Source organism: Scomber scombrus, chromosome 3, assembly GCF_963691925.1.
Source record: "Scomber scombrus chromosome 3, fScoSco1.1, whole genome shotgun sequence".
Classification (NCBI taxonomy): domain Eukaryota; kingdom Metazoa; phylum Chordata; class Actinopteri; order Scombriformes; family Scombridae; genus Scomber; species Scomber scombrus.
This window is the reverse complement of record NC_084972.1, coordinates 13,254,052-13,278,258: the sequence shown is the minus strand read 5'-3', so window position 1 is coordinate 13,278,258 and position 24,207 is coordinate 13,254,052. Positions and strand designations below refer to the sequence as shown.

The window sequence follows — 24,207 nt, the reverse complement described above, 5'->3', positions numbered from 1 at the left end:
GCTAACAAGAAGCTCTTATCATTTATAGTTAGTTCCAAAGAGGAAGTGTCATTAAGCAGCAGTGGACACTGTGAGTGAGGGGCGGCTCTCCCCATGATATCAGACATAACACTATCATATTATATTTTTAACATCTTAATCTTTTGTTTTATTATTTGCCTTAATAACTACAGTAAGAAAATTAATATAGATGCAAAGTTATTAGAGTGAAAAATTACTCATGTCTGAACTTCAGCATAATTAGTGTTTCAAAGGCAAAGATGATTCAGCATCCTCCACACTTTGTTTATGACTTGTCATCTTTAACATTTTCACTAATTGTCTTGTTGTGCTGAAATGGTTCCTGCTGTATTCATAGCTCCTTTGTTTTCATGTCATGCGGCATGTACCTCTCATTCAGCTGCACAAACTGGTACAGAACAACTACAAACTGGTTTTAATATTTATTGTTTAGCTGTACAGTAATAATGCAATATCCATATGATGTAAGCAATAACATGCTGTTTGAGAAAGCAGATACATTTTAGTTTAGTTGTATCTGCTTTTTCTGTAATAATCACTTACTCTAACAGCAGTTTACAACTTCCTTTTCTTTGATAAGGTTGTTTTTTAACATTTATAGATACCGCTGACCTTATGGTGCTATGTTTCTGGCATTGCATTGGTTATGGAACTGGTTTGATTTTGGAGGTTAAGGTTTCTATTCATAAAAAGATATGGACCATTGTAGCCAAACAGGAAAAACCCTCCCACGCTGTGCACGCAAGTGTTTGGTATGTGTGCCAAAAGAAAATATGCTACTCATTCACTTTATATGCCATGGAAAAATACTTATGTCATGCTTGTTTTCCATGGTAAACTACCCAACAGCGGCAGATACTAACTTGAAAGAAATGAGGTAGATTCATTCAAGGCATTTGGAATTTGTGGTTATTTTATTGAAAACAGTGACAGTGGATTATGTGAGCTGAAACCTTTTCCCTGAATTAGTTCTACCAAGTAGCATCTTTAACTATACTATGTTAAGATGATATATGAAATACAGTTAAATATTCAGACATTACAACACAAAACGGATGCAAACACAACAGGGAAGGATTTACTAAAAAGCTTTCAAACCCACAGTAACCATCCCGAGAGTCACCTCCTTTAACTAAAGATGCTGGGAGAAAACTGCTGGTAAACAGTGCCTCTTCATACCCCACATGAATCCAGACCAACAGTGGGACTGCTGTATCCACACTGTTTTTCATATTCGGATAACTACAAAGAATTTCAACATATTTTCCAACATTTTTTTTGGGGGGGGGGGGGGGGGGGAATACACTATGTTAAGTGGACGGCACCACCTTTGACTCAATGTAAGAGACATAACCGCTAAATAGACTTTGCACCAAACATTAAATAACAGATCAGAAAGCCTAAATCGCTGACACATTTGCATTCTCTTATTTCCATTTGTCACATGATACTGGAACGTGGGTAAATTGTTACTACTTCCAGACAAGCAGTAAAAACAGTAAAAACTGGCCATAAATCAGTTTCACAAGTATCAGGTCCTACACAATATGGGTCTAATGCAGAATTCACAGATATAAAATATTTTTTCTGCCCATGTGAAGCTGAATTATCATATTTAAAAAGTAGGGAAACAAGGATAATTCTCTTTTCCCCCCCCTTACATTTAAAACAAAAGCTTTTCACGTCACTCGTCAGGATGGTGATCACACTCGTCTGTACTTCATAAATACATTCAGCACTCAGTTGATGCAGTTTGAAAAAGGTTCTATTGCATAAGGACATGATTTATCTTGCCTAAACACTCACTACATTAACAGACTATCACATGTGCACTTAAATTAACATTGATCCATCACAGTTTCATCACCTCTCTCAGTTTTAACAAAACCCTTATTCGACACCTTCGTGGTCCTTCCTCGTCCTACCTCACACTGACAAAACATAATTTAAACATAGTGAAAGACATATTTGTGAGTAAACAAACATGGGTAATGTACAGTCATTATTATGTTAGCTAAAACACAGGGATTCACTTTAGTGTGAAAACTTTGTAACAAGGTTAATCAAAAACAAAACAAAAAAACAAATGACTTGAAACTCTTTGTGAGCGAGCCTTTAATTAGCTCTGTGAGTCAGGCGCCTGAAAGCTCGCCTAAAGTGTCGTCGCAGCTTGTGACAGGAGAATAATCTCTCTTTACACAAAACCTCAAGATAAACAGTAAAATATCATTACCACAATGCCTTAATTGTACATCTGATTTAGATGGGGATAAAATATGGGTTATTAACAATATTTTTCAAGGGAAAATAAATTGATACAATATCAAATAATACCAATGAACATTTCAAAAAACACTAAAACAGTCTGAAAGAGCATATAAATGATATAAATGAGGAGATGAAATGCTGCCTTGTAGTCAAAAGCAGCAATCAAATAAGTGACCAACAGTTGTTCTACAGTTTAAATGTCCCTTTGTGATAGTATATGGGGAAGTAGATTTTTTCTTTTCATTGTTTAAAGTGTGTGTGACTGCTTATAGGTAGGGGTACTGTGTGAGGCGCCTCGGGCTTAGCTGGTAGGCACTATAAGCCTCAGCCCGGGGCGTCACACTAACGTAGGGTGAACCAGCTGCGAACTGATGCTGGTAGGCTGCAGGGAGGCCGTGCAGCAGACTACTGACGGAGTCCTTGCGGCTGGCCGAGTCCCTCCTGGAGGAGGATGAGGTGTATGTTGCTGCATAGGCGGAGGGGGAATGTCCGTGGTTGCTGTGACCACGGCCCAGAAGCTGCTCCATGGCCTGAGAAGCAGAGGAGAGGGCGGTGGAGGCTGGGTAGGTGTACAGGCTGGGGCCGGGTGCTGAGGCTGAAGCCAGGGCAGAAACCTCAGGGAAGTTGTAGTGGGTGGCGGAGATGGCTGGAGGGAACGTCTGCTGGCGACGCAAAGATGAGTCACTGTGGGATGCTCCTGAACGCTCCTGAGACGAGGAAACCACTGGCTGAACCTGAAAAACAGACATGAAATATAGCTCAGTCCAAATAAAAACAGCAAAAAAGGAGAAAACCACTTGTACAATATGTTGCTTAGTTTCTTTGACACTTTAGGTAGAATCCACCTACAGGTAGGAGACACCTTTACAGCAGCTGGTGCTTTTACACATTAAATGGACTGTAAATGGTAAATGGACTGTACTTATATAGCGCCTTTCTAGTCTTTTCGACCACTCAAAGCGCTTTACACTACAACTCATTCACACACATTCATACACTGATGGCAGGCAGCTACCACGTGCCAACCTGCACATCAGGAGGAAACTACCCATTCACTCGCATTCATACACCGTTGGCACAGCAACGGGAGCAATTAGGGGTTAAGTGTCTTGCCCAAGGACACATCGACATGTAGACTGGAGGAGCTGGGAATCGATTCCAATTGGAGGACGACCGCTCTACCTCCTGAGCCACAGCCGCCCATTTAGAGAACTGGCTGCAAACTGTTGGCTTTATGATTCTTTATAAGTGAAATGACCCCGACTTGTGATGACATCACAGTCAAATTGTTTTAAAATAAAGTGTCCCAAGGACGAAAAATTAGTATTATTATTATTTTTTTTTAAACTGCTAGATTGAGAGGGCCAATATTTGGCAGGTTTTATAGTTTTGGCACATATAAGGGCAAATGTGAAAAAAGTTTGGTTAGGCCTTTTACAAACCTCACAGTTGTGGTTTTCTCACAACTGCCATGACATTGTTTGTCCAGCACAGAGCTTTTTTGAATTTAAGTAGCAGTAGCATTTTTGTGTCAGTCTGTTACTTAGTCACCAAAGATGAAGAATAAACGTATCTTCATGTGTTGAAATAAAAACAAATCATGTTTGCTTTCCAAGAAATGCAATATGAGTAAGATAATGTGGGCTGGAAATCACACAGCATCACAGAGGAACAGCAAGTTACTCATTGCATAAGAGGTCTTCCAAAGACTGAATTTGCTCACATCCATTCCTTGACTGCCCACCCTGTTATAGCCAATATGTGCTACTAACTGAGGCATCTGTGAAATGTCAGCACAAAACGAAACTTCAACATGCCAACACATGTATCAATTTACAAGAGAATTACACATTAATAAATCAGGCCATTGTGGTGAAGGAATTTACCCTGCAGTGATTCAGGGTCGCTCAACGGTATGTTATGCGTCTGTGTGATTTGCACGTGTACGTGTATCTTAGTGAGTGAGAAACACGCATCAGAAAAGAAGCCTCACCTGGCTGAGGTTTAAGGGGTGTGACTGGCTCGGCATCAGTCCGTGACGCTCCATGCTCTCCCCCGAACTGCAGGGCTGTCGGTTAGACGACCTCTTAGGCTTTATGTAGTTCACTAGGGATCAAAAGTAGTAGGCATTACTGGGTGTTGATATTCAAACCCCAAATAAAATTCATTATTAATAACACACAACAATAAGCAAATAAAGGAGCTCTCACCAGTCTCCAGGCGGCTGCGAGAAACTGATGCTCTCTCTGAGCCCTGGGTTTTGACTGAAGGTGCCACAACCGCCAGAGACTTGGCCTGGCGTGATGACATGGTGCTAGATGGGTTAAGTGTGCGGGGCAGAGGAGTCAGAGGGCTGGCTGTAGAGGAGTCTGAATCGTGCACCGTCACACAGCTGATGACATTAGTGCGCTGGCTCAATCCAACACTATGAACAAAGGAACGGTTGTTATGTTACAGGTCCAGTCAAGAAAATCACTTCGTTAGGGAGGAAAGAAAAAAAAAAAATTCAACACGTGTTTAATGCAGAGGAGCGTCTATTTCTCACCTGGCAGGATGGAACTTGCGCTCATCCTCTGTGTCAGTGTCACTGTGAATAGTGATGATGCTGACTGCAGGGCTAGGTGTGTCTGAGATGACAATTGGTTGGGACAATGTGGCGCTGGAGCTAGGTGGCGTCACCCCACTACTGCTGAGCAATGTTGAAGTGGATATACCCCTAAACAGATAACAGAGCAAATTTTGAGTTTTTACCTCCAAAGACAATGTGATTTCAGCTGTGATAACAGACATGAAGCAGACAAAACTCATGAGCCAATTGGAAAACTTCTACTAGACAGGGAATAATCATAATGAGGAAAAACAAACACACAAACAGAAAAACAGTTTACCATTTAAAATGACTTCAATTTAGCACTGTCAGCACAAAACACCAAGTCATTCCTGCATTTTATTACTTTTGAATATATCAATAATTCTTTACATGTATTTCAAAGTACTAGACTATAATATCAAAACAACTACTGGATGGATTAAAATTTGCTACGACATTACATGAACTCAGAGGATGAACCCTGACATTGTTCAGCCCTTGACTTTTGCTCTAGTGCCACCAACAGGTTGACATTTGTATTTTCAAGTGAAATGTCTCAACAATTATTGGTTGGATCACCTTGAACTTTGCTTCATGCATCAGATAAATATTTCCACTGGTTTATGACCAAATGCCTGCAGTGATAACAACAAGTCACGAAAAACAGCTGGTCGTGGTTTTTACCATCATATACCAACCTGTTTCTGTTCTCGCCACGTCTGGCTTTGACCTTCTTCCTCTCCTGCTGAGTCCTGGCTTGAGTTGTGCTCCTATTAGGGTCAAATGTCAAAGTTAGTGTTGGGCACCAAGGTTAAAATCAGAACATGAAACAAACACAAAGGAAAACTGAATATCCTGATGGGGTTCATAACAATGAGAAGCCATATGAGCCAAATATGTTTCTTTAAATTTAACACGTCTGCATAGACATATTTTTTTGAGAACAATGTTGGAAACTGTAAAACATACATAAAATAGTGTGATTCTACACTGTGTTTGTGTTCATTAGGAAAGTTAATATATTTGAGTTGTTGCACCTCCAGCTGTGTCCCTGCTGCATAGCAGCATCCGAGTGATGGGCGTCCAGGGGTGACTCTGCAACAGTCGACTGGTGGGCAGAGCTGTGGATAGCCACGCCTGGGACCTGCTGCCATGATGATGGTATGAGGATCTGTTGGGCTCCAGTGGGCCAGGCCTGCTGAGAAAAATAACAGACACTCACACCTCAGTACACTTAATATCAGGGATCATAATATTTATGAATTGATACAAATGTCTGGATTGCTGGAATGGGCCAGACAAACTGAGCCATGCTGAGAAATAATTTAAAGACCGAAGACAGAGACACACCAATGGCCAATCTCTGCTACAGGCAAAAGCACAAAGCTAGAAAAGCGAGCAACCTTTCCCAAGCCATTCCCTTATTATAGCATTGCCCTGCAACAAATCCACAAAATGATATCATGCAAAGCACAAACAATGAAGCACTGTAAACAGTCAGATCAGGTATAAAGACCAGTGTACACAAAACCATGGTGCCTGTTAAAGAAGAAACACTGAAGAAGAGTTAGTTAAGTTCACTGATGCCAAACTGTCTGCTGTGAAGCTGTCTTGGGAAAAGGCATGCCACATGATGTGGGGCTGGAATAGAATTGTGTCAGAGAGTCAGGCTGTTGAATAGGAATTTTAGTGTGCTTTGTAGCTGCAACATCCTTTGCTGAAACCAAGGAAGTACAGGACAAGAGAAGCTGCAAGCAAAGCGCAGACCAATTCAGCAACACATGCGCTCCATGCCCTCAGCACACCTATGGGGAAAGACTGTGGGGGAGAGAATGGAGGAGTGAGTGAATGGTGTGGGGAGGGGGTGTCCTTTGGAGTGGAAGGAGATTGTATGTTTTCTCAATTTGGATCTAATGTCACATATAGGAAAGAAAATGTTGATGAATACCAGGAGGGATAAATGGTGACGCCAGACCATAAACTGTTAATCAAGAAGTTTTCAATGATTTTCCTACAAATAAGCATCGACCAACTATGATCCTGACATCCATGACAGGTCTGCATGTGAAGAGGGAAAATATAGAAATATGATGCATAAAATAAAGAATAGCCCCACACGACATGTTGGTGCAGACAGAAAGGAAAAATTGCAAACCAATGAAAAGAAAAGGGAGAGTGAGATGTCATTGTTAGTGGTAGATGGTGTGCGCATTTCTTTCTTCGGTCTGCGTTGCTTTACCAGCACTGTGGCTGTGTGCTCCAGGAGGGTGGGCCGACCCACCCCGGTGCCCAGCCCGAGGGGCAGAGAATACTGGGGGGCAATGCCTGCTGAGGGAGGGTGCAGGGTGGCCACCATCAGGGGTGTGCAGGAACCCTGGAGGAGGGAGGGAGGATAGGGGAGGGCATTGTTAGGGCACGATGAAAAGTGATGTCCTTCAAGGCTGTTATCGGATTTTGATGAAGGAACAGAGTGGATAAAACCAGCTGGCCATCTGGACACCTGACCTCCGCAATGTGCAGCAATTATTCCTCATTTTAGCACACTGAAATTAACTAGATTTTGAGCCAGATTTTTGAGTGTCCAGCACTCCACATCTGGCTTCAATCTCAGATAAGAGACTGGGAATAAGATAGGCCTTGCCCCAGAGTGGCGGTCCGATCAGTTCTGGAAGCAAATCCGAGGCAAGACGCAATCAACAGAAACAAACATCACAAAACAGCATGAACTATTTAAACAAAGCCAAATCTGTATTTTTCTGAACTGGTTTATATGCATTTAAATAACTTTTATTAAAGAACAAATGTCACTGTATCCTGACAAAACTTTTGCTATCTCTGCTGGCAGCAAGAGAAGTCACATCAATGCTCACAGAGGGGTTAGTATGTCTCTGAGCCAAACACAAAGAAGTGTACAATGCTGTAAATCAGTTAACCTAATGTTACACATCCCCAAACCCCATCACAACCTAACTTCTCTTAACCCTTTCATTGGATATGGACAATGCATGTTTGCTCCATGTTGGACCCATTCAGATGACACAGCCATGACTGTGATTGTCACTGTTCTTAGATTCCTGTCAGTCATTAAAACAGAATTACACTGAATTTATACTTACTGAAATAATGGTTGAGTTTATGTGGCACACACTTTGTACATGTACTTTGTCTGTCTCTCTTTCCCGATCCATCCCTCATTATTTCTTTGTCCTCTCTCTTTTCAGGGAGTTAGTTAAATGATATTTAAATGCCTGCATCATTCAATGCATTTCTATCCCAGATAGAAACAGCGGTTCAAAGTCTGGCAGCATTCACCCCTGTCAAATGCTGGTTTAGAGGAGAGTTAGATGACATGCACTGACCCATTCAGATTGATCACTGATATGCGTTTCACACATGTCACTGTTTCAGTCTGAATCTGGTAGAAATGTTCTGGACATTTTTTGTGTCAGCATGAGCTAAACAGGACTTTGTGATAATCACTCCAGCAACTTGTCAACTTTGGATAACATAAGATTCCCGCAACTTTTATCTTCAGCTGGTGTGGAAATCAAAAGGAGAAATATCCTCATGTAAACTCTGCAACTGGTTCTTACATCTTACATATGACGACGCATTATTTTGCTGCCAAGGTAAATATGCCACAGTTGTAATGCCAGAGACAGGGTAACCAAAAACCCAAAGGCAAATAAAAGGCATGTATTTCAAAAGGTACATTTGTAAATACTAAGGATGTAAAGGTACACAAAATTCATAGTTCGTTATGTGCCTCAGTTTTGGGGTAAAAGTTCAGTACAATTATGGTACATTAGAAAAAAAGAAAGGTAGAAAATAAAATTTTGGTCTGTTATTTTGAAAAATGCGAACATCAAACAATGGCTCATTGGCCAAAACTATTACTGAAACAGCTGAGTTGTGCTGCAGTAGAAAAAGAAAACAACCTTTGTTTGTTGCAAGGCATCAGGACACCTGCTGACAGCTGTTTAATGCTGATTTATGGTCCAACTGTACATAAAGCTGCTGAAACTGGCTTCACCTCCAGCAGCTACAACAGTAACATGCTGCTTATACATGGATGCTTCAGTATTAATAATATAATTTAATGATGTCATATATGGACCAATCCACTCGTTTTACTTTCACACTTAAACTACATTTTTCTCTGGTTCTTACGATGCGCTGTCTGACCAAATCAGGAATCAAATGTGTTTATAGTTGTTCTGAACGGCTTCACTCAATGGCGGAAAAGCCAAGCATCATAAGAGAGGGGAGAAGGAGACGCCCTATCGTTACAGAGATAGTTTAATAATAGTGTTGAACTCTGTCACTCAGTCAGTGTTATGAATCTCTCGTTTGTCATTCTGACAGCAGCGACACTACAGGGTTACCAGGCCACCTTGGCTAAGCCAGCTTGCATACATCCATGAGCATGCTGCAGCTAAGTAGCATTGCTGCCAAAGTGTTCCTGATGGAACTCGTGCTCCAGAATTATTGTTCCACACAAGTGAAGTGAATTATTAAACCATTTTAACAGTAATTGTTTGGGTCATACTGAACTGAGGAAAGTAACATACCAAACTGAAAATCCTGTATCACATGGTTCATGATGAATACACGTACCATTACATCCCTAGTAAATACCAGTACCAATTTAATTTTAAAATGTATATCTGACAATACATTCATACACTTTGCAAAGTCTTACCTGTGTGAGCATACTTGGCTGGATCTGCAACGGCTGTGCAGACTGGTTCTGAGGTACTATGGGTACAGAGTTCTCCATCCTCACAGGGAAACTGGAACTCTTACTGGATGGCTGTAGCCCTGGAAAACATTTTCGCACAACATCTCAGAGAAGGTTCAATGCACAACAGGTATCCTTTAATAATGAGGTCTTCAAGTATTCCTGGTTACAGCAAAAAAGTGGAATACTGTGGCATATAAACACTGCATCCAGTTTTCTGACATCTCAAAGCAACTTTATCCTTTACCTTGAATAGTGGAGGGTGGGCAGACGATCAGAGTCTGCTGGAAGGGTTCTGTCTGGCTACATAACCCAGCAGGACGCGTTGGAATCGGGACACTCTGTTGAGCCAACCCGGGAATGTTGATTGTCGCCTGTTGGTACAGAGCTGGCTGGTAGTTTAGCAAAGGCACCGCTCCCGCCGCTGAAGGCACCTGTTAGAAGGGAAACAAACCAAATCCACCTCTGATTAAACACCAGCAGGATTACAGATCTCTAAACATACATAAAGCCGTGAAGATGCAGGGCGTACCTGGTTATGCTGGTTGAGTTGGCTACTGAAGGTAACGGTAAGGTTGCCTGCTGCAGCGCTTGGTACTGCATTGGTGGAGTACAGGGATTTGCCACTGTCATAGGCGCTCCGGCGTTTGCAGATCTCCATGTTCTGGAAGCACGACTTCACACTGGAGAGAAACGGCATTTCAGCGATTACATTTCAACCAAGGCTCACCTAAAGTAACAAACATGTGCACCATTTCCTAGAAGGAGGTGTTATCAGACACACTTACTGGGAGCTGTGGGGATAATCCATGAGGTGGCTCATTGTGACAAAGGGGTGACCCAGAGTTTTAGTGGGTGTGATCCTTTTGTCAGCATCCAGACGAAGCATCCTCTTCAAGAGATCTATAAACTCTCGTCTGTCAGCTTTCTCAGCCAACATGTCTGTCCCCTCCAAGTGAGAAGAAAGGTTGACCTGCAATAAACCAAGTAAAAAGCAAAATGGGTCAAACAACCACAGGTAATGAAATTTCCTGGTCTATGTGTGTAGTACTGTATGAAAAAGATATAACTGCCCTTATAAGATGATATTTTAAGAAATTGCCATTTACCTGCATCATGTCATCCAAACAGTTGAAGATGTATTTCCTGGCCTCTTTGGATTTGATGCCCATCTCCATTTCATGCTCTGATGGGGTCTGAAAAATGCACATGCCTATTTATATTTTGTGCCAAAACTATTTAAAAAAAACATCCTTATTTATCCCTAATAATAATTCTTCACAGCCCACATAATATAGTCTGCATGACTGATATGTGTTATTATTAACCTTGAGCCTCCAGAGTGGATAGCTAGAGTCAGGGCCTCGGTTGAAGAAGCGATTAGTCTTGGTGCCAGCACTCAGTAGGTACTCCGCTGGCAAGCCTTGAGTCTGAGAAATGTAACGGATCTGAAAAAAAAAAGAAATAAAGTTTCATTATTACAGTGAGACAAAACACCACAAGTGTCATGGACATGACTACATTTACAGATTGTCGACATGCAGCATCTTCATGACATGCTACCAACTAAAGTTCAGCAACTTGCAGTCTGTGTTCTGTCTCAGAGGTTGGACCTTTGAGCGAAAATTACTTCACATTTTTCTCACTCCTAGATAAGGCCTGGGAAACACTGGTGGTACTGACCTGGTCATACTCAGAGGCTCCAGGGTAGAGAGGCCAACCCAGAAACAGCTCAGCAATCACACAGCCTAAAGACCACATGTCAATGGCCTCACAGAACGGGAGACCCAAAATGATCTCAGGAGCCCTGGACAGCAAAAGAGAAGGTTAAAGGATTAGTACCACGGAGACAGAGCTGTGCTACAGAGTTCTGTTAATATAAACTGATTTATCGGTTACCTGTAGTAGCGGGACTGCAAGTAGGTAGAGCAAACAGCCTTAGAAACATGACTTGCTGAACCAAAGTCAATGACCTTCACTCTGTAGGGCTGTCGGAGAGGGTCCACCAGCATGATGTTTTCAGGCTTCAGGTCTGCATGAATCAGTCCCAGGCTCTTCAGCTTCATCAGTGCTGTGGCCACCTAAAGATAAATAGACACAAATAATCAGCTAGCTGCAAAAATAAGAATGGAAACAGCAAAGTTTCAAAGCAATGTTGTAGTTTACATCTATGTCTGTCCAGACTCATAATATTTGTTTATAATATCTCATAATATAAGTCTTTGAAGGAATTTTGGAGAAAAAAAAGTAGTATTAAGTGTATTTTCCTTGTATGTGTTCATATGCTTGGCCAACAAAGCTGATTCTGATATAACACAAAGTTGTAGCCAAGACTGTAGACGATGCATCAAATGTGGATGTTGCCACAAAGAAGCTAGAAATTCTTCTACTCAGCAGCACAGAAGATCTATAAAATCACCACAGTTTTAAGGTGGACACCCAAGATTTGTCCCACCAATTAAGTATCTCATCAAATGTGAAATACGCTCAAAACCTCCTCTTCTGTTCCTGAGTTATGGCGTTGAATAATGGCCAGATACATGTTGTGAGGTCACAGTCGGTCAAGTGGATGTTTGAGCCAAATTTGAAGAAATTCCCCTAAGTAATAAATCTAAGATATTGCATACATGAAAAAGGGATGGATGGACAACCTGAAAACATAATGCCTCTAGCTGTGGTTATCACCAATGCAGAGGCATAAAAATCAAACACACAATGTTTTATGAATAAATGAAAACATTTGCCAACCTGCTGCAGGATGGGTCTGATGTGCCGTAGAGGGAGCGGGCTAAACTTGCTGTGCTTGAGAAAGTCATACAGGTTCTGCTCAAGCATCTCAAAGACCAAGCAGGTGTGACCCTTATGTTGGAAGCATTCATATGAACGCACAAAATTGTACTCATCTGCGTTCTCTGCACTCAGCCGGTTGAGGATGCCCACCTACAAAAAGAGGAACAAACAATTCCACATTACTAGTCAATAAATGCTGGTCATATCAAAAATGCATGTGCAAAGAAGTAAATGGTAATTAATCAATGTATGTGGGTCATATACAGTTATTATAGTTTAAATTTCTGCATATCATTAATAACAGCTGCTACAGGAAGACACTTTACATCTTCACATTTCAATCCAAACTGTAGTAGGCCACACATGTTTAAAACGTTAGAGGATATCACATTGATATCTGAATATGGTTTATAATGTCTGGGGCCGAGCGCTTTCAGTCATGGCATCTGGAAATCTAAACTGCACAGTTGAGAAAAATGTGTTTACATGTGTAATTAATCAGTTACAATACAAAACGAGCCTGTGGCACAGAGGGATGCAGTGTTAATAAACTTGTTTTAGATGTTGTGTTATGTACAAAACACTTCACATTAGAGACTGTGGATACTTTATGGGGAGTTCCTCTGAGTGTGCCAGCTAGTCCCAGGCAACTTCCTTTAAAAATCGAGCCAGCGCTTTTCCATTACACAGTTCTAGAACTACTCGGCTTGACTCGACACCAGGTATGTCGTTTTCCATTACTTCATAGTACCTCCTCAACGTGGGCGGGGTCGAAATATGCACGGCTGCGCAAAACTGCCGTGACACAGGAACGTCTGCACCTCGTCGAAGGAACACGGCGTAGTTTTGCGCGTAGGAGCCATGTTAACTCGTGTGAAACTCGCTGTAACTTTATGTTGCCAATATTTAAAAATGGCAGGTTTGATTCTTGTGTTAGACGGCTCATGACTCTTCCAGTGACGACTCTCTGACTAATCAGTTGCCGTCAGTCTGTTGACGTCACATTTTAGTATCGGCTCAGCTCGCTTGGAACCTCGCCAGAACAGGTACTAAAAAAGTACCAGGTACCAGGTACTATCCCTAATGGAAAAGGAAAAAAAAAACCGAGTAGAGTCGAGCCAAGTAGTGCTAGAACTGTATAATGGAAAAGCCCCATAATGCAGAAGCAAAAAAAAACCGAGTTGAGTCGAGTAGTGCTAGAACTGTGGTGCCAACAAAATCCATGTAAGACATTTAACTCAGTAACAAATACATCTCAAGTCAGCAAAGATAAATCTGGCATATATACTGACCGTTTGATGTCTGGAGCAATTTCATGTAACACTACTTTTTCAACTGAATGATATCTGTATTAAGGTTCGGCTAGTTTGAGGGTCCCTTTTTAACCCTGCCTAACAAAGAGAAAGCCAAACAACTGAATGCTAGTATTCAATAACATGGAACTTGGGTTACATGCAGATTTTCACAATGAATGACAACAACTATATTTTTATTATTCTATCAGCCTTTGTTCCACTGAGGGGCCATTCTTGTGCAATTGCAGGTCGTCACACAAGCAAGGAGTAGCTTTAACAACTTACAACTGCCCAATACATTAGACCAGTCAAATTAGACCACATTCTTCCTGCCATTGTACTCAATTTAACTACAGCAACATATCCAATGTCAAATTATTTGAACAGCTGTACTCACACACTCTTGTGAAAGATCCCCAGTTATTCACTTCACAGCTCTTACAATTTTAAAAGCACTACAAAGCTTACATGTGAGACAACTTTGAGGCATAACTGTGCAGTTTAGCCTAGATATTTTATGTGATGAAATGTTAACTACACACAACAAAATATATAAATTAACACATTTTGCAGAATCCTATACTCCCATCCTAATCATAGACTGTTAAAACACTGCTTTTCTCTTGTACTGATACCTCTAACACACACACACACCCACACACACAATTTGCCACTGTTACAGTATCAGTGCTGCTTGACAACACTGTCTAGTTACCTCAATTTGACCCTGACGAGCATATGAAGGATGGTTTTTCAGAATCTTGATGGCCACAATCTCGTTGGTGCCCCTCTTCCAGCACTTGGCCACTTGTCCGAAGGTGCCCCTTCCTAAGAACTCCAGCACTTCGTAGCTGCAGGACACGGAGCAGAGGATTTCGTGCTGCACTAGCTGATAATCCCCTTCACCATTGGAGCTGCTACTCTTGGTGGTTGGAGCTGAGTGAGGTATGGACTGCCCTGTACCCCCTCCTCCACCACCTCCTGTGCGGGTGGAGTAAGTTGCTGCTGGAGCTGAGAGCTCCTCCAAAATTTGTACACTGCCACAGCCACTCCCACTGCCTTCATTAGCCTCCTCCATCTTCCTTTTCTGCCCATGTCTGTGCCCCCTTGTTTCAGAGGACGTCTCGGCATGAGTATAAGAGGAGGACGTCGCCTGCTCAGAGACACGCCGACTGGAACCACGGGGGAGACTGCCAGTGCTATCAGCTGCCCGTACCACTACTTGACCCCTAGATCCAGGCGCTGTAGGAGGAAATACCAGGGATGGTGCAAAGGGTGGCACGGCCATGGCTGGGGTGAAGGTGTATGCAGGCTGGCCAGCTATGGAGCTGTAAGCTTCAGTGGTGGATACGTCCCAAACATTGCTCTCCACCTTCAGCTTCTTAACACGGCAAAAGGCACTGGAGGAGATGGAGGGAGGAGAGAAGACCTGCAGCTGAGAGCTCATAGCTGAAAAAAGATTGTTCAAAATTAGATATATGAAAAGAAAACTAAACCACATTAAAAAAAACTTTAAAAGTTATAGGTAAACCCTACTTTCAATGCTAATGTAGCACCATATACACTCAGTGTCCAGGTTATTATTATTCTTAGGTTAATCTGGACTGTTTTAGCTTCAGCTAATATAACAATCCATCCCACCAGTAACAGTGGAGGAAAACAAAATATTGGCAACACCTCTGAGTGCAACAACATACAATAGTAACATAAACTACAGCATCCCAAATGAACGCAAAATCAAACACCTCTGTAAAAACTGTTTCAACAAACTTGAACTGAAATGTCAAATCATTTAGTAATTTTGCAAGCAAAAATACAATCTTTTCTCTGCTCCTTTATTGTCAAACATGAGGGAATAAATAGACTCTGGGAAAGGGATGGATATTTGTTCACTATTTCTTGAAATGTAATTGGCTAAACTATTAATGGAAAAAATAACCAGCCCAAAACTCAATAATGAAAATATTAGTTGTAACCTTTTAGCCATGTGTACATAATAAGCAGAGTGCACAATCCAATAGACATCAACAAAAAAACCTTAAAATCACATAGACACTGTTTAACAGATACTGTAGCCTGCGGGAAATGTAAAGGAGAGGAGAGTACGCTAGTAAACGCTGTGTGAACACTCCCAAAACGTGAGAAATTTTGGATTAAGATAGTGTCAAGCAAACTTAAAAATTGTACTGACTGTAAAGGTATTTTCTCTTTTTTCACTATCACTGAATGACTAGATCCAGACAGCCATATTGATTTAATGACAAATGATTCTCATGAGCTTATGCATTTGTACTTCCTATCAGAGTTTCAGTGTTTCCTTCTTATTTCTAAAAAGTCACTTTATATTTTGATTGACCCATGTATCTTGTTACTTCCTCTTGGGGGTGTGGGAATGGGACAGTGGTGAAGTGTTACAGGCAATTTTATTGCTGCAATTGGGCTGTATTTTTTTTTTCTAAAATTGAAACATTGCTGTTACAAAGCAAAAGAAATATTGAAAACCAAAACAAACCCTATAAACAAATTTCCCATCCGTGTCATACCTAGGGCTGGGTATCGCTACTGGATATCTTGGATCACTGAAATACATCAGTATCAAGTAGTATCAAAACGTCTCCCGTCATTTGTCCGGACTTGCTCACAGCCAATCAACACAAGCTCAAAAGTTTGGAGCATTTCGAACATTTTGCCTCCTAAGTAGTATGTAAGCACAAATTCATTGCACTTTCATGACTTTTATTTTCCATAGTGTAAGTCTATGCGCATACACAAATAACTGGATTTATACGTATGTGTGATGTATGCTGTGACCCACATTTTAATTTTGAGCATTTTGTATTTCATAAATATGTATAATTTTAAGATTTTCAAAATGCATTTGTGTAAAAAAAAAAAATATTTAGATGTGGAGGAGTGGTGGCATTTTATGCAATTAATGATTCTATTCACATAATGGTTATCAAATTAAGTACTCAATTGGTATCGTTTTCACTTTAAGAGTACTTGGACTGGTACTGCTATCGTAATTCGTAATTTTTTAAACGATACCCAGACCTAGCTATACCTGAACTATGAATTTAAGTCACTGCTAGGACAGCAAAGCAGTGCTCTTGGACAGTGATGATTTGACATATATGTAGGCCTTTTCCTGGAGAGTCTATCTGAGCTCTAGTTAATAATGATATGGAAATACAGTACATGTACGTTTAGACTGGAATAAAATTAATTGGCTGAGCTGTGCACCTCAGAGATGGGACCTGACAGGCTTACCGTGATGGACCACAGCTGTAACCCCAACTAGCATGAAATATGAGCAAACCATTACCAGGAAATAATATGGATTGTATGGTTGACACCTAACTGACTGTAGAAACGTAGCTAGACGGCAATGACACACTGATGTTTAATGATCAAATCAACAAGGTAAGGTTACTTAACTCGCTAGATGCTAACAAGCTAACGCGTTAACTTTCTGAAAAAAAATGGCGTTAAAAGCGTCGCAGTTAACACACAAAGTTCAGTTACATGTCACTGGTTACATGAAAAGCAACGTAAAAACAGAAATGGTTGTAACATACCGGATTGGATGTTGTTACACCGTCGAAAAAACGGCTTCGTCCGAGGTTTAAATCCCACTGCAGCGTTATCCGATTAGCCTCCGCTAGTTAGCGATAGATGCTAAGCTAGGCCTGCATTGTGTCGAGCTAGGCAGCAGCTGCAGGCGTCACAGTGCGGAGCATTCAGGAGGAAAACACACACATACTTACATTAACTACACTACTTCTAAAATATGTACATTTGTCGGTTAAAATATAGAATATATTCTACTCTAAAAACCCTCTATCTTGAGGCTGCAAATTCCACTTTTCACCGGAACGGACCACGTCCTTATATCAGCTGCGAACGGCATTTCCGGAAATTACCGTAAACACCCTGACTTCAGCAGGCGAACACATAATTATTAACAAAACGGAGCTTTTCAGAGAACTTTTCGACATAAGATCTTGCACACTATAGCTACAAAGATACCAAGTGTTGGAGTTGGTGTTAGATTTGGTGGATTAACTTTTTTTTTTGTTAGTCAGACATCAAGGCAAAGTCAAATAACATCATTTACGGTAAAATAAATAGTCGTGACGTAATATTTGTGCCGGTAATTTTCCTCCAGGCCTGTTGTGTTCCACTTATTGACTGACTCAAACTTGCCTTTTAAGTTTTGTTTTCAGCTTCAGTTTCACCATTATTACATATGTCAGACAGATAAAAGCAGTTCTTTAGTTATGTTCTCTTCGTCAAATAAAACTTACCAAAACAATGAAACAAGGCTATCATTCAATTTATATAACAACACATTGTCTACCTCCAATAACTTGTCCAATTTAAATTAAGACGCACATTCATACAAATTGTACTAACAACAGCCATAATGCTGACATGGACAGTATTGTTTTATCTTTTTTTAAACAGACATTACAAGAAAAACTTCTCTACTCTTGTTCTCCTATGCTGTTTGCTGTCCACAAACAAATTATCTGTAATGTAGGTCCAGATTCACCTTTGGTGTCTGCATACCAACCCCAAACCTCAAATGGTCATTTACATTGAGGAATACAGAATAATTAGGTGCTTTAGACAGCATATGCAAGCAACTGTGCACAACACAGATACATTTAACATATAATATGTAAAATGTTTCTGCAGGGAACTGTCATATTGTGTTAAGGACTATAGAGTCAAGTACTAAGGCCTAAGTCCTTTTCAAGTGCCATGAATTGAATAAATATCAGCCAAAAAAATAAGTTAAAGTGCAAATTTTCTTTTTATTCTGATTTCATGTTACAGCAGAAATTATGTAAAGCATTCAGAAGACATTTTCCACATATAAGGGCAATATTCAAAACACTTTGCATGGCCTCAGCAACAAAATATTCTTTTAAAAACATCAACAATTTAGTGATGCTTGTGCATGCACAATTGTAAAACAAAAATAAAAAGTTAAAACTAAGCTACAAAAGAAGAGGAATGAAAGACTGAGATAGGCATGGAGAACACAACAGCAGGCAAGGTGGGAGTACAGCAGGAAATGAGAGAGAGGGAAGACGGGGTGAAGAAGAGGAAGGCAAGGAGAGGTCTAGCCATAGATTATCTATAGGGGACTATCATTCTAGCATGCAATGTGGTGTTTGGCCTCACCCTCTCAAAACATGGCCTGAAAGGGTATACCATTCATTTTTAGGCTGACCTATGAGAACAGAGGCCATCTCTGCGCATGTCTACCAGTTGTTTACTATGGCAATATCTCATATTTTTAAAACTTTTTTTCTACTCTACATACTTTTTACAGTCACCATCCTCTCCAAAAACATGATCATTTTGATGGATTCTCTGCATCTGTGTGTTTAGTTTCATGTATGTGTATTCTGTGTGTTGATAAGCACAAGCATTTGGATGTTGCAGTGTGTGTGTATATGTGTGTGTGTGTGTAGACAATATGTACATATGTATCTATGTGTGTGTATGTGTGTGTATGTGTGTGTATATATATATATATATATATATATATATATATATATATGTGTGTGTGTGTGTGTGTGTGTGTGTGTGTGTGTGTGTGTGTGTGTGTGTGTGTGTGTGTGTATATATATATATATATACACACACACACAACATATATATTTAAAGGAGGTTGAAGCAGTGTTCTTTGTGACTTTAGTTGTGCTGATGTGAGAGGAGGGGCAGTTTAAGAGAAGGTTCAAGCGATTACTATAGCATGAATGCTCCTGACAGCGCTGTCCTAACCATGGCTGTCTCTCAGTATGATGACAATTCAGAAAACATGTGAAACACACATAATAGAGATCTTCCAATTGTAAATCGGTCAACTTACTATATCAATACAAGTTTACTTAAATCAAGAAAATCAAGGTGATATGTGGCTATTACTTATTTTTGCATTATTTAATAATTCTTTGTATTAACAATCTTGTGCATTTATGACAAGAGCAAGTGTATAAATAGAAATTTCACTTATTACTTGCTTTGAGTAGAATTTATATTTCAGCAAAATCCTATAAAATAAGGGACTTGAGGATTTTTTTCTTGTAGAAAAAGTGACGCAAGATACAGCTAGGTTGAAGCAAACAGATCACATTCACTGCTTCACAAATATGAGACTGGATTATCAGTAGGAGTGTTGATCAAGAACGTCATTTGAAAATTCGCGGACACTAATTATTGAATGAACAACTGGAGTATCCCTAACACACACAAATATGCACATACACATACATATGCATACACAGATGTACACGGTCACCATTAGTGGTACAACTCTGTGTGTCAACAATCGTTTACACTCCACATACAATCTCCCTGTTCTTCAACCCTGAGTAAAATCTAAGGGAGAGATTTAATTATTCCCTAAGACATAAGCACAGAGAGAAAGAGTGTGGTTTTTTTTTTTTGTGTTTCTGAATGTGTACATTTGTGTATAACTGTATGTATGTGTTTATGAGTGTGTGTGTGTGTGTGTGTGTGTGTGTGTGTGTGTGTGTGTGTGTGTGTGTGTGTGTGTGTGTGTGTGTGTGTGCGTGCATGTCTGTGTGAGAGAGAGAATGAAAGAGAAAGACAATGAAAGAAAGAGTGTAGGACAGTTATTTTGTTCTCTGGAAAACTGCTGGGCTATGCTTTCATATAAATGCCGTAAGACCATTTTTGAAGAAAGACGGACGAAGTGAATCCATTGAGGAAAACACATCGTCCTCCCAACAGCGACACTGGGTGCTGAATAGACTTGTGACAGTGCCTTTCAGACACAGAAGCTGGATTGTATGGTTTTCTTATCCTAATACTGCAAAATGCACACACAAGTGGAGCAAAAAGTGATACTGTAATTACCAGTTTGTCTGATAAAGCAACACATAGCATCAATCAGCCCATGAGCATTCATTCATACCACTGACAAATCAGAGCGTCTAGCCTAGACTCGGATCAAGTTTAACACTGTCAAGTTCATTTTTAAACACACAATTTAGGAAAATAAACAGGTAACTGGCAACCTTTTTTTTGGAGAACACACAATAGATATTTCCTGATATTAGCTTGCACTTTTCTGTTATTGAGCAGGCACTTTCTAAACAGAGCTTTCCAGAATTCTAAAATACACATTGTATAATGGCAGTGACAATGAGGAGGAAAGAAAAAATCAATATATTGATATGTAAAAAGTGGGGAGGAGACATTCTGTTTGAGGATGGAAAGCTTTGACTGGAGGCCAGGCTGGATCCGCTATAGGTGTGAAAATGGTCTTAATAAAAGCTAGTATGTTGCTGAAGCACAACCACATTGTAAAGAATGTAGCGCCCTCTTTCCCTTTTTTTTGGGTCATCAGTCATTGCATTCACATTTAAACGCTCATAGTCGTCATCATCTTCATCACCATATGTATCATTTTCATACTTGCATCATCACCATCTATACGTAAGTCTGCTTTAGACAAACTTTCAGAACTTTTAGGAGGTTTATGGTTGAACTATTACTAGATCTCTTCTACTGTTTATTGTCCGTGTGTGTTGCCTCTGTGGATCTTACTGATTTATCTTTTGGGCGTTGGTTTCCCCAACATAACATATTGTTAGGCAAAATAGCATTCATAATAATTGGCACTACTGGCAAAAAGGGTTTAATTTTTGCTAGCCAAGAAACAAAAGCACAAAATGTAAATGTTTTGTCTGAAAGATCATTGTTTCAGCTAACTTTGTTTTCCCACTTATAATTCTAACATTAGATTTTTCAGTTGCATGCTTTAACAAAATGTTCTTTTCAGTAACACTTATACTGGATACTCTTAAAGTGAAGCAGTTACAATCCTCTCACAGTCCATAGCCACTAACATGTTCTTTTTGCTGTTTCTTTGTCTTAAATCTCATGCACATTACTCCGTTCGTAATATCTACATTATTTACAAGCAATACAGCCATCCTGTGTACCCAGGTCTCTGTCTTAAGTTCTCATTATGGGAGTAAAATAATTTATAATCTTAAATACAGTCCTCTTATGAAAAAGTTTCAGGGTCCTCGTATCCCCTTACCTCGTCAGTTTATATACAGGAATATGCAATAGTCCAAAATATGGATTTAATTGCCCGTTTGGGCCAATATGGGGACCAATGCCCTGTATAGGGGCAGGTATAGGACCCATGTCCTGTACAGAGCAAGCATAGAGACCTCTCAGAGTCAAGAAGAAGTCAAGGCAATGGTATGTGACTCTCTCCTCAAAACCACAGTTAGGATTTAGAGGTTCACGCAAAGAACAAACTAACAGAGACATTTAACCATTGGAACATGTCATATTTTACCACACAAGGGGGGAAAATCAGTCTCAAGCTTAACCACTCTTGAGCCAATTAAATAAATAATTAGACCCTTAAATAAATAAAGTTTTAAAAAAGCACCCAAAATGAAGTTATTTGTCCTTACACAGTTCACATTACACAGGGCAAGGATAAGTTGATGAGGACATAAGTGAGACACAACTACACATAGAAATACAAAAGAAACAACACTAAAGCAGTTTGGCAAGCATGCAGGAGCTCGTGGCTCAAACACATGCATTGAATTGAACAAACACGGACACACCACGTCAGGCTAGCAAAGTGCTGCCTCTGAGAACGACTCCATACAAAGTCCATGTAACAAATTAAGACATCGTTATTCAGACCCCAACCCTTATCTAACAATGCCCCTCTTACATTCAAGTGCAGTTCCTCCCCTTTTGATCGGGTGACTGATTAATAGGTTTGTAAGCCTGTGAGTCAGAGTGGTTGGTGGTATTGTGACATACTCAGAAGAGTCAGAAGAATGATTTGCCACTATAGCTCTTCAGGATGATGGAGAGGAGGAATAAGCGAAAAAACCTTGCATGCAAATGCAACATAGAAGTGAGTTTTTTGGTTTATGTTTTCTTATTCTTTCATGGATCATCGTTTGCATACAAAACACAAAAAAGGGTTTTCTACATGTTGAGCATGTCAAGGTAGCCTTTCTCTTGAATCAGCTGTTCATCACAGGAGCCTTTCGCCACATCCAGCTGCTGCCATGAACAGCAGGATGTCGTTGCCAGGCGCTTCCTCGCGTTTTCTTATTTGACTCGTCGAATTGCTCTTGCAAAGAAACATACCCATGAAGAGTGCAAAGAATGCCATGAGGTTAATGTGATGGCCTCCCAGTGAAACTGTGGAGGAGGATCAGTGCTGTGGGCAGAGCCAGGTCCCTGGGCTCTACCCAGCAGTCTGTCTGTCTGAGCTGCCATGATGGACACCTATCCTGTCCTCAGTCTGTCTGGGAAGAGTTTTTCCCTCTTGAGAGAAAAGGGGAGAAAGAGTGAGAGGGAAGAGGCAAGAGAAGGACAGGGGTGGGATAGGGGGTTGGGGGTAGAAAGGAAAGGAGTTTGGGAAGGATTGAAGAAAGGAGAAAGAAAAAGGAGAAGATGGAGGACGGGGAGGGTGTAGAGATTGCTCACAGGCTGAGGGGGCTGTGTGTGGGGCCTGGTGGTAGACTCTCAGGACCCCTGGCCTTTCTCTGCTCTCTGGCCCTGAGGAAAAAACAAACATACATTAGAGACATATTTGAGAGATTTTTGTATGCAGGTCTTCAACAAGTTATTCAACAAAAACCTTATCCTCCCAACCCATCAAGGCACAAAAAAAGAGACTGGCAGGCCAAGCAAAGACACTTAAAGTCCCCTAGTGATGTCAGTCATAACATGCCCCCAGGAAAACCATATGCAAGAATTGCTCCTCTATCTATCTGTCAGTCATGCAGAAGTACCAACATCATTCAGCAGTCCTCGCAGAGAGACAGAGAGAGAGAGAGAGAGAGAGAGAGAGAGAGAGAGAGAGAGAGAGAGAGAGAGAGAGAGAGAGAGAGAGAGAGAGAGAGAGAGAGAGAGAGAGAGAGAGAGAGAGAGAGAGAGAGAGAGAGAGAGAGAGAGAGAGAGAGAGAGAGAGAGAGAGAGAGAGAGAGAGAGAGAAGGATAATAATCCAGGATTTCCCCTCCCCCTCCCTCTGCTGACATGCAAACAGGCATCAGCCACCAGGAGAGGGGGAGAGAGAGAGAAAGGAGAGAGAGAGGACTCACCTGTTTCAGAGGCCTATCGTCCATCAAGGGGCTTCACAGGAACAGTAAAACAACACCAACTATTAGCACCAATGTAGTGAGCGCAGCTGTGGCAGTGGGCTGTAGGTGTGTGTAGGTAATGTGTATCAGTGTGTGACCTCGGATGTGTGTGCAGTGGTGTGGGGAGTTTTATGCCTCACCTGTGGCGGCATCGGAGCAGGAACCTCAGGATCTTGCGAGCAGCCTGGTTTTGTTTTTTAGTTAGGAGGCTGCTGTAGACGAAAACATTGTTGTAAGAATTGTTTATGCATAATGATGCCCCGTGTGTGTATGTGTGTGTGTGTGTGTGTGTGTGTGTGTGTGTGTGCTCCAGTGTGTATATTTGA

General features: G+C 40.8%; 3 protein-coding genes across 5 annotated transcripts in view; 1 reads left to right on the top strand and 2 right to left on the bottom strand.

The window, feature by feature from the left end:
* LOC133978113 (heme transporter hrg1-A-like) overlaps positions 1-24,207 on the top strand; it is a 138,903-nt gene that overhangs the window by 17,142 nt on the left and 97,554 nt on the right. The window lies entirely within an intron of this gene.
* On the bottom strand, positions 1,311-17,567 carry LOC133977371 (homeodomain-interacting protein kinase 1-like). Of its 3 annotated transcripts, XM_062415511.1 has the most exons (18): positions 17,284-17,567; positions 14,421-15,154; positions 12,369-12,560; positions 11,520-11,701; positions 11,304-11,427; positions 10,949-11,068; positions 10,730-10,816; positions 10,409-10,593; positions 10,153-10,303; positions 9,868-10,054; positions 9,582-9,700; positions 7,119-7,253; positions 5,917-6,077; positions 5,578-5,649; positions 4,835-5,005; positions 4,500-4,714; positions 4,283-4,395; positions 1,311-3,023 (listed from the first exon to the last, which is right to left on the bottom strand). In XM_062415511.1, exons 2-18 carry the CDS (start codon positions 15,150-15,152, stop codon positions 2,556-2,558), a joined length of 3,414 nt encoding a protein of 1,137 aa, XP_062271495.1. In that variant the 5' UTR covers positions 15,153-15,154; positions 17,284-17,567; the 3' UTR covers positions 1,311-2,555. The 3 variants fall into 3 exon arrangements, with proteins under 3 accessions (XP_062271495.1, XP_062271496.1, XP_062271497.1); XM_062415512.1 differs by lacking the exon at positions 7,119-7,253; XM_062415513.1 differs by lacking the exon at positions 7,119-7,253 and having other exon boundaries at positions 5,917-6,074.
* LOC133977757 (calmodulin-binding transcription activator 1-like) overlaps positions 20,334-24,207 on the bottom strand; it is a 55,984-nt gene continuing 52,110 nt past the window's right edge. The window contains exons 20-21 of the mRNA XM_062416023.1: positions 24,022-24,093; positions 20,334-23,296 (exon numbers count right to left, since the gene is read on the bottom strand). Coding sequence (XP_062272007.1) covers positions 23,221-23,296; positions 24,022-24,093 — 148 coding nt within the window. The 3' untranslated portion in view covers positions 20,334-23,220. The remainder of the gene's footprint in view (positions 23,297-24,021; positions 24,094-24,207) is intronic.

What these genes read in the sequence shown, in the direction of transcription:
- LOC133977371 (XM_062415511.1), bottom strand. Translation starts at nt 15,152, where the DNA reads ATGAGCTCTCAGCTGCAGGTCTTCTCTCCTCCCTCCATCTCCTCCAGT. An exon ending in CGTGGCGAGAACAGAAACAG is followed by an intron (nt 5,006 to 5,577) that starts GTTGGTATATGA and finishes TTATCTGTTTAG; the next exon opens with GGGTATATCCACTTCAACAT. An exon ending in TCGCAGCCGCCTGGAGACTG is followed by an intron (nt 4,396 to 4,499) that starts GTGAGAGCTCCT and finishes TTTGATCCCTAG; the next exon opens with TGAACTACATAAAGCCTAAG.